General features: G+C 39.2%; 1 protein-coding gene across 1 annotated transcript in view; it reads left to right on the top strand.

Annotated features, from left to right (window-relative positions):
- The first annotated feature begins 445 nt into the window (after positions 1-445).
- Positions 446-10,557, top strand: part of LOC134456719 (polyunsaturated fatty acid lipoxygenase ALOX15B-like) — a 29,389-nt gene continuing 19,277 nt past the window's right edge. Inside the window, exons 1-6 of the mRNA XM_063208206.1 lie at positions 446-536; positions 2,464-2,576; positions 2,833-2,874; positions 3,576-3,686; positions 4,336-4,428; positions 9,748-9,842. Coding sequence (XP_063064276.1) covers positions 446-536; positions 2,464-2,576; positions 2,833-2,874; positions 3,576-3,686; positions 4,336-4,428; positions 9,748-9,842 — 545 coding nt within the window. The remainder of the gene's footprint in view (positions 537-2,463; positions 2,577-2,832; positions 2,875-3,575; positions 3,687-4,335; positions 4,429-9,747; positions 9,843-10,557) is intronic.

Below are 10,557 nucleotides of genomic sequence, written 5' to 3'. Positions count from 1 at the left end.
GTGTTCCCCCCCCCAGGACTCGCGGACCCTCCACCACTATCGGACGCTTCTCTGCTGCTGGGGGACACACACACACAGGTTCCCAAGACTCGCTCTCCCAACTCCCTTTCCCCAAGAGATCAATAAACTTTCAAATCGTGACGCATTTGTGGTCCCCTTCTGTCTGGTCCGTGACACAGGAAACATCAACATCACATTATTATTCTTTTTGTTGTTGTTGTGTATTGTTATAATAATAGTAATAAAAATAATAGTAATAATAATAATAATAATAATAATAATAATAATAATAATGATGATAATAATAACACTACTACTATCATCATTATTATTATTATCATCATTTTTTTTTAAATTATTATTAACACTACTACTAATGATGATGAGGAGGAATGCCAAAGTGTAGTCATGCCAAATATTCACATTCAGATATTCATTTATGCAGATGGCTTCATTATATGGTGTGCACCCTGAACCAATACAAGCTTTGGGTGTCGACAAAGAGGAAGACCAGATCATTTACGGCATCAGTACAGGTAACACTGCAGATAAACAGACTGCAAAGTTCAATGATAGCACAACAATGATGGCATACTATACTGTACAAAGCCTAGATTGTTACATTGATTTAGATAGAATATTAAATGCATAAAATTATTGGGGGACCACAGATGTAAATGACCTATTTAACTGGAACTGTCCTTCACATGGCCCATGTCCAATAAGCCAGTAACAAAACTTAAGGAAGGTAGCCTACATGTTGGGCTTCAGTTTATACAGCCTGTCTACATAAACAGTTTTAGCCCTCTTAACACATGGCAGAAAAACAGCACTGAAACTACGTGTATTAACCCATTGATACTGGATGTTGCATTGCGCAACATTTGCCCTGGCGCCTGGAGCTGCATTACGCAACATTCAGGTTCATGAGATTTGAGACAACTTTATTAAAAATATTTGTTTGTTTGAGATAAATGAACACATTCAAATGAAAGATGAGGGTCTCAGTCTTTAAATGCAACTTATTGCATGTTTTTATGTGCTGAGATATTTAGGTTTTTATAGGCTGAGGGTAGCCATGCTGTGCCCTCCTAGTGACGCAACACTTTCAGCGTTGCAACTAGTCAGGTTAAGAGCAGTGCAAGTACTTTCTGAGTCCCTACAAATACGGGAACAATCATAAGCAAACCAAGGGAGGCAGGTCAACCATGCCGTTTGGGAAACGTGAATTATTATGCTCTTGGTCAGACCAAGTCTCAAAGAGATTTGAACGTCGATGATAATCAGGCTAGGCTGAAGGCAGCTTTTCTTTAAAAGGGCTCAGGCATTCAGCACCCTTTCTTGCAGGTGCCTTAAGGGCAGGTTATGCTCTCTTTTTCAGCCGGCTACCCTTCTATCTCGTGGTGTTCAGAGCAGGGGCAGCTGTCGGTTTTAGAAATGATGTGATTTCACAAGGTGGACTTAATTTTAAAAAATACAAATGGGAATGCATGCTGATCTTTACACCAATCAAAGTCAGAACGACTTTCATCGTATATTAGTTGCTTTTTAATTTCTCCGAATTAAAAAAAAAAAAACCTCTCAGAAAAATACAGAGGTCATGACCTCGGTGTCCTCAATGCTAGTTACAGGGCTGCTCAGCAGTGTCGTGCTGTGCCTTTCAAGCCCTAACTGATGTGTTTGACTGGTAGGTGGCAGGGTTTGAGCCCCGAAATTAGCACAGATCACCTCAGTTGTAGTGGCATGAAGAAATCAAAGGTTACTGCATGCACTCTTTACCCTATCCACCCTTACGAAAATGGACCATGGTTTATTATGGTATTACTATATTTACCATGGTTCTGCCATGGTATGTCATGATTACTCTAAGTACTCTGAACCTACCATAATTGTACTATGGCTTACTATGGTATTACTGTGATTTTTATGTAGTAACATGGTCATGGTGTGTCATGATTACTCTACCCTTACGAAAATCGACCATGATTTTAATGCAGTAACCATGGTTTTACTACCACATTTTGTGGTGATTCTACTATCAACCAACCATAGTTCTACTGGGGTTTATCCACAGGAGTAGGCCTACAGTAGCTGTCATAGTAGTAGCCCTTACAAAGATAAGCATGGTTCTACTATGAAAACTAACCATGGTTTTCACCATAGTTTTACAATGGAACACAGTTATTCATGGTTTTTGGTATAATCATGAAAACCATGGTTCGTAACAAGGTTTAACTAAACCTAAACCTAGAATACTCTTTGCCATAAACCATGCGCCCACCCCCCGCCCCCCACCATATATATTTTTATATATATTATATATATATTTAAACCATGGTCACTCACCCCAAAAGCCATTAAAAAACAAACGAAAAAAAACCCCATGGTTTAAAAAAAACAGTGTATATAACAGGCTGTATGATCTCAGCTAATATGCCTTTGGTTTCATCATTTGTATCTCAGTCAATCCAGATCAGTACTGGAAACACTTTGGCATCAACACCACAACGGGTGTCATCACAGTCCTAAAGAAGCTGGATCATGAGGAAGAAAGCATGATCACTTTGGGCATAACGGTAAACATTTTCATTGAAATTCACAAATGCATAATGTTCATAAAATGACAGCTATTGACTTTTACCGACAAAAAAAAGAAAAAATATAGAGTAGCAGTAAAGATTTAAATGTATTCTGTTCAATTTGACTTGATTCAATTTGAAGTCTGTCTATTAAGTGTGCTAACTCAGACAAGCAGAAGGAAAAATGCCATTATTGTGAATGTAAAATAGTGGCATGACACATGTTTTATTTAATTTCTCATATCTCTCTCAGGCATCACAAGAAAAGGACAGTGAGAGAACAGCAACAGCCACGGTAAGAAATATTTACCCATGCACCTTTTTATACAGTTTGGTAAAACAGTAGGAATACACTTACATAATAAGTTGTATAAAGAAGAATATACAATGCAGTGATAGGCCAAGGTGAAAATGTAGGCCTATATACACTTGAGAAGTTTCAGAGCTCTGTTTGCTATTGTTTTGTTCATTTGTCATGTTTGTACCGTCACAAATTCTGTTGTCCATGCCTTTCCCAGTGTTTCTCTATATCTGTTTGATTCAAGTAATGTTGAGTCAATTTAATGGTCAGTTTCTCCATATGCAGTCTGTGCAGAGGTTATACAAGAAGAATTATATTTGTCTCTATGTCACGCGAAGAAATAAACATGCACAGGACTGACAGTAACAGGACAGACATTAAAGTGCAACATAAGACATGACCAAACAACAGAGGGTCACAAGTAATGAAATAATGAAATAAGATAATAGGTTTATACAAATGTCAATCAAATCACTTAATATTTTGTTGTAAACTAGGCTTAAGACAAGAGGTCAACGGCAAGTCTAGGGAATAGGCCTATGTAATAAAATGCATATTTTAAATTTCAAAAGAGCGAATTCCTCCCTCCAGTAATTTTGTACAGGGAAGGAGACAGTAAGACGACTAGTCCTGCTCACCCCCTCCCACTGTCACAACCTGTTGGTGTATTTTTGTGCAATTTTCTCCTTCTCCAGGTGGAGGTTGAAGTCACAGATGTGAATGAGGCTCCTGAATTCAGTGAACCTGTGTATGAAGCTTACACATTCACTGTGGTTCCAATCGGATTTTGTGTTATCAACGTGAAGGTTACATTTCATTCTCTTAATTACTCTGACTGACAATTTAAAATAAATACAAACAGAGGTCATATCTCCTGAAATCGTCAGAACTTCATGAAATATGGCTATATTTTGTTAGCAGAACTACATTCAACCTGCAAAGATCAAGTTAAGCTCCACATGTTGTTCCACTTAGCTCAACAAATCCATCTTGGATCAAGCTGTTGGGAAGAACTTCAACAGGGAAAGGGATTATTTAATTTATGAAATATTGACAGCATGACATTGACTCTGTTATTTCAAAGGTGTCGTTGAATATTTCTTTTGCTCCCTAGGAGTTTGCCTCAGGGTACAATTGCAGATGAATGTGTGGAACTACATCTATCTGGCGAGAGTCAGTCACACTGTGGGCCCTTATCAAAACCTAGGACAGTGTCCTTCCAAGTGTATCAGCCTAATTAGTCACACCCAGTGATTGGATACTCTTTGTTAGTCACACCCAGTGATTGGAAATTCTATAGAGTTCACCAAAGAGTATCCAATCACTGGGAGTGACTAATTAGGCTGATATACTTAGAAGGACACTGTCCTAGGTTTTGAGAAAGACTCAATGTTGTCGACCACAAAAAGCTCCACCTACCACTTACCATCTCTATTCTCATGTCTCCTCCCCCAGGCAACAGACCCTGATGTGGGGGAGACTGAGAGACTGCTGTATTCCCTGGCGGAGCCCAGTTCCCAGTTTACAGTGGATCCCTCTAGTGGCCAGGTGTGCACAACATCCTATTTGGGGAGTGAGGAGGTGACCACGATTGTAAACATAACGGTTTTGGATGCGCGAGGACTCGAAGATTTTGCATTAGTCAAGGTAAGGAGAAATGAGACATGAGTGGGAGACGTGACGCCTTGTTTTTTCGTAACATTGGTTAAAAACCTACAAAACTGTTATTTTTCCTTTAAAAAACAAATGTCAATGAAAGAAGATGTGGTACATTATGTTTCATATTAGTCTTAGATGAGAAGGAACATTTTTGTTAAGATTTATGTAAGGTTTATATGTCAAATATCCTGCGGTGTGACTGTAACATTAATGAAACCTGGAATATAATATATATAAATTAACCAACAACATTTTGAATAATGTATGAAGCATTTGGCATGATTGCATAAATATTAACTTTATATTAAGATATGTGAATGTGAAAAAAACTCAAGACAGTAATATTAACTAAATATTTCGTAACACAAATTGCATCCTGTGGGGTGAAATGTATGTCAATGTTTGTGAATGGGCAGCTGCAAGGCCAACTAATGTCTTCTAACCAGTCAGTGCCTCAGTTATTGGAGAGTGCTGTGGAAGTTTAAGATGACTCTTAACCTCTTTTTTTCAATTTTTTCCAATTTTTATCCATCATTTTTTTCAGGAATTTGATTTTTTTTTTTTTTTTTTTTTCGTTACGCCCTTAAACGTCAACCACCCACATACAAATAGCATACCAGACAGGATTACTGCTTGGGTCCATTCCAATATCCTAACTCGCGTGCTTTACCTGTGATTGTGACCTCGTGTATCAGTAATGTCTTACCACAGAGGAGGAAAAAAAAATCCCTGCTGTCAGTCTAGCCACAAAAACTATTGGGGGACTTTTCCCCATTAAACATCCTGATTGCAAAAGAGAAAATGATTTTGCATTACACTTTTGCGAGATATTGGATTCAACTTCTGTCGTCAATGACTTCAGGCCTAGCTACCTCCAGTGATAGATGGTTGGGTCAGCGTAAAATCTGGCGTCAAAGCAGTATTTATTCAAATCAAACCGAAGTTAAGATAAACATGAACTTAAAGGCAATACAAATGTAACACACAAATAAAGCTTTGTGAACTTTCAGCGAGGCATTCAAACTTCTTTCACTCATCTGTGGCTTTGCCTCAACAAGTCATTTTCCTCTGTGCAGTCCAGTGCAACGCACTTTATCAAAATAAAAATCGGTAATGCAATGAAGATTAGTGAAAGTCCGACTTCGGATTGATACAATGTCCATGAATAAAGCAGTTGAAACCCATTTCTTTCATCTACAATAACATCTTGCGACATTATCACAAGACCACTACCACAAGGGAGGACGGGAGTTAGGCTCATGGAAAGAATCCCTTGTATTGCTGCTTATAAAACATGCTACCTTAATGGTTTTCCCCTGTTCAAACATACAAAGAAGATTCTGAAACCTAAATTTTGTGAAAAGACGGATCAGCAATCCAGCCGCACACTTTACACCACTCAAACAACCAAATAAACAAATAAATACATATCTTTACTGTGAATGTATGTAATTATGTACATAAATGACATAAAGATTATGAAGTGTACAGTGAACAACAAAACACACACCCGGATGCCTTCACAGTCATTACTGGACATTTCAACCATACCAACCTCAAAACAGTTCTACTGCAATTTCACCAGGATGGGAACTATTCCACAAGAGGACAAAATACCATGAATGTTGTTTACACCCCACAGAAAGACGCATACAAAGCAAAGCTCCTCCCCCACATCGTACAGTCAGACCACATTAGCATCTCGCTTTTGCCCCGTTACCAACAAAGCGTAAATGTCACCAAATCAGTTCTGAAGGAGATCAGCGTGTGGCCAGGGGCCATGTCAGATTGGGACATTTTCAAAACATCTGCCACAACAACCACATTGACGTCGAGGAATATACAAGTGACCTCCTTAATCATCAAATGCATCGCATTTGCATCTGAAACTGCAACTGGCTGCTGGACTTCCTGTTGCAGAGACCACAAGCAGTGTGTGTCGGGAACAACACCTCAAGCACTCTGACCCTGAGCATGGGGGCCCCGCAAGGTTGCGTGCTCAGCACCCTGCTGTTAAGGCTGCTGACACATGATTGCAGAACGACCCACAGCACCAACCATATGGTGAAGTTTACAGATGATACAACACTGGTGGGCCTCATCACCAAGGGCGACGAGACTCACTACAGAGAAGAAGCAGACTTGCTGGCTAAATGGTGCAAGGACAACAACGTCCTGCTGAATGTCAGCAAGACCAAGGAGATTGTTGTCAACTATCAGAAGGGCCAAAAACAACTGCCACCATTGACCATCGATGTGATGCTGGGGAGAGTGTGAGTAGCACAACATTCCTTGGAGTGCACATCAGCGACGACCTCTCCTGATCCACCAACACAACATCACTGGCGGGGAAGGCCCAACAGCTCTTCTACTTCTTGCATGATCTGAAGAAGGCAAGTGCTACACCCTCCATCATGACAACATTCTACAGAGGAACCATCGAGAGCATCCTGTCCAGCTGCATCACAGTGTGGGGAGCAAGCTGCACAGAGCAAAACAGGAAAACGCTCACAACGCATTGTGAACACAGTGAAGATCATCACTCGGGAACCACTCCCCTCCCTGCAGGATATTTACACCACCGCCTCACCCGCAAAGCACTGATGATCCATCAAGGACACAAACTGTTCAGTCTCCTGCCCTCTGGAAAGAGGTACAGGTGCCTCCGCTCCCGTACCACCAAACTTGCAAACAGTTCGAAACAGGCTGCTGAACACTCAACCCACTCTCCGATCACTGACAACCCCCCTCACCCGCCAGCCAGCCAGGATCCTGACACGCCCCCATCCTCCCTACTACTATACTGAGATTACACTTTCTCAAAGAAATGCGCACGCGCACACACACACACGCACGCACAAAACATTACGTTACTGCTGCTTATCATACCTCTTATACTTGAATGACTGTTCTGGAAAACTAGTTACCAACCAAAATGTAAATATAGACACAACACACTTTTTAGCTGTCTAGCTCTGATCTAAACTGTATTATTTATTGATATGCACAAATACTACTGTCACTTTTTATAATATCATACTAGGATAAGGTAAATATATACACATTACAAATTACTGAATTACTGTTTATGAATATTTCCCAATGCTACTATGTCAGAATTGTCACACTAGAACACTATTGAAATTGCTCAACAATGCCTCTTTTTAATACATGTTCTCTGTATATCTTCTGTTTGTCAGTCTTGCAATTTAAATGTCTGTATGTGTATTGTATACTGTAGGTACTCTAAGTTTACTCTTAGTGTATTGTCTATGTCTTTACTATAGGCCTACCTAAAGTAGGCCTATGTCTACAGTCCCAGGAAAAAGTTTGTACACCCTTTGAAATGTCTTACCTTTCTGTCAAAATTGGTCATAAAACATGGTCTGATCTTCCTGGAAATCACAAGAAGGAACAACCAGAGTCTGCTTTAACTAATTCAACCCACACATTTACAAGTTTTCATATTTTCATTGGCCATAAGATGTAAACATTCACAGGACAGCAAGGCATAAGTAAGTACACCCTTGCATTCAATAGGTTTTAACCCCAAGTTAGTCACAATAACCTCAACCAGATGTTTCCTGTAGTTGCAGATCAGATTAACAAAACAATCTGGATGTATCTGGTCTCCCTCTTCTTTAGAAAAATGCCTCTCGTCAGCAAGGTTTGTGGGATGTCTGGAGTGCATAGCTTTCTTGACTTCATGCCATATAATCTCAATTGTTTTTTGTCAGGGCTTTGACTGGGCTATTCCAGAATGTTTATTTCATAATTATGAAGCCATTCCAAAGTCAATTTGCTTCTAAAGTATGGGTTGTTGTCACATTTCAGCACCCATCCTCTTGTGTGCTTCAACTGTGTGACAGAATACCTCACTTTTTTCTGTAAAATATCTCGATAAACTTCTGAGTTCATTGTTCCACTGATAATAGCAAACTGAAAAGGGCCTGAGACAGCAAGGTAGCCGCATATAATGATGCTCCCGCCACCATTCTCAAAGGTGGAGATGATGTTTTGGTGAAGGTGTGGTTCTCCAGTTCTACTCCAAACATGACATTGTGTGTTCCCCTGAACAATTCAACTTTGGTTTCAACGTTGGTCTACAGAATATTTTGCAGTAATTCTATGAAGCATATACAGTAAATGCTTTTTTGCAAACCTCAAAGGTGCAGCAATATTTTTTTGGACAGAAACCTCATTCATTTTAGATTGGCAGAATGAATCCCATTTTTAGCTATTCTTGGTTACATCTCCTCTTCTGAGTATGGTGGCAGGAGCATCATTACATGCGGCTACCTTGCTGCATTAGGCCCTTGACAGTTTGCTATTATCAGTGGAACAATGAACTCAAGTTTATTGTGCTATTTTACAGAAAAAACGTGAGGAAGTCTGTCACACAGTTGAAGCACACAAGAGTATGGGTCCTGAAATGTGACAACAACCCATACTTTAGAAGCAAATAGACTTTAGAATGGCTTCATAATAATGAAATTCACATTCTGGAATAGCCCAGTCAAAGCCCTGACAAAAAACAATTGAGATTACATGGCATGAAGTCAAGAAAGCTATGCACTCCAGACATCCCACAAACCCTGCTGATGAGAGGCGGTTCTCTAAAGAAGAGGGAGACAAGATACAAACAGATTGTTTTGTTAATCTGATCTGCAACTACAGGACAAGTCTGGTTGATGATATTGCAACTAACTGAGGGTTAAAACCTACTTAATGCAAGGGTGTACTTACTTATGCCCTGCTCTCCTGTGAATGTTATGGCCTTATGACCAATAAAAATATGATAACATGTAAATGTTTGGGTGGAATTAATTAAAGCAGACTCTGACTGTTCCTTCTTGAGATTTCCGGGATGATCAGACCATGTTTTATGATCGATTTTGACAGAAATGTAAGAAATTTCAAAGGGTGTACAAACTTTTTCCTGGGACTGTATGTCTGCATGGGAAAGTATGAAATGTAATTTAAATTCTCTCTATGACCAGTGCATGTAAAGAAATTGTCAATAAAGCCAACTTGACTTGACTTGAGGCGTAAATAACATCATTTTCACAATATGCCAAAACAAATGTACCCCCAGATCACTAGTCCTCTGGATCATTTCAGTTCCAGTAATGTGTTTTGTGCTTCTTGAGATTTTTGTCCCATATTGTAGCCTACGTCTTAGAAGCTTTGGTTTTTTTTAATTTTCAGGTGGAAATACACAAGTCTGAAAAGGAAAACATTGCAAGTTTGTCAATAAACGTGAACCATGATGCTGTGAAGCAGAATGAAGAAAAGGTGAAACAGTAAGTAGAATTTACGAGATCATTATTTGTGATTGTGGCTGTAATTATCCTGCAATTCTAGTGAACATTGTATAACAATAATGCAACATCAACAGGCATTTTAATGCATCAGACAAACCACTTGTCATTTTCTCCCCCCCTTTCTCTCTCTCCCTCTCTCTCTCTCTCTCTCTCTCTCTCTCTCAGAGTCCTTGAGAAACATATTTCATCAAATGTAACAATTATAGATATCAGTCCTCTAGAAAAGGCTTCCTCCTACTGGACATACATTGACGTTGTTGCCATGGTAGACTCCTCGATCTTGCACCAGTATGTCATTGACATGTAAGTAGTAGGAGGATCTGGGAATATTACCGGCTCCATAAATTCACATTATTGTTGTGTACATGGATACATTAACAGCTTTGTATAATTATGTGAATGTGGTGTGGTGGTATGCATATATGTTTTTTTATATTCATAAATCACACAGCCCATATGGAAATGCCATACCTGTAATTTTTGTGATGAACATTTAAAAAATAATAATAATTTCAAGATATAAAAAATGCACAGCAACACAAAACAACACTCACTGTAAAATTGCAAAAGATAAATAAATGAATTAATGAATAAATAAATAATACAGTGCAAGAAAACAATGAACAATAAAACAATCACATAAAGCCAAGATGCAAAGGGAGTTGTATGTGTGATGTAGGCAAAGGGGAGGGTA

Source organism: Engraulis encrasicolus, chromosome 1, assembly GCF_034702125.1.
Source record: "Engraulis encrasicolus isolate BLACKSEA-1 chromosome 1, IST_EnEncr_1.0, whole genome shotgun sequence".
In the NCBI taxonomy this organism is placed as follows: domain Eukaryota; kingdom Metazoa; phylum Chordata; class Actinopteri; order Clupeiformes; family Engraulidae; genus Engraulis; species Engraulis encrasicolus.
Note: the sequence above shows the minus strand (reverse complement) of the source record. Positions and strands in the feature narration are given on the sequence as shown.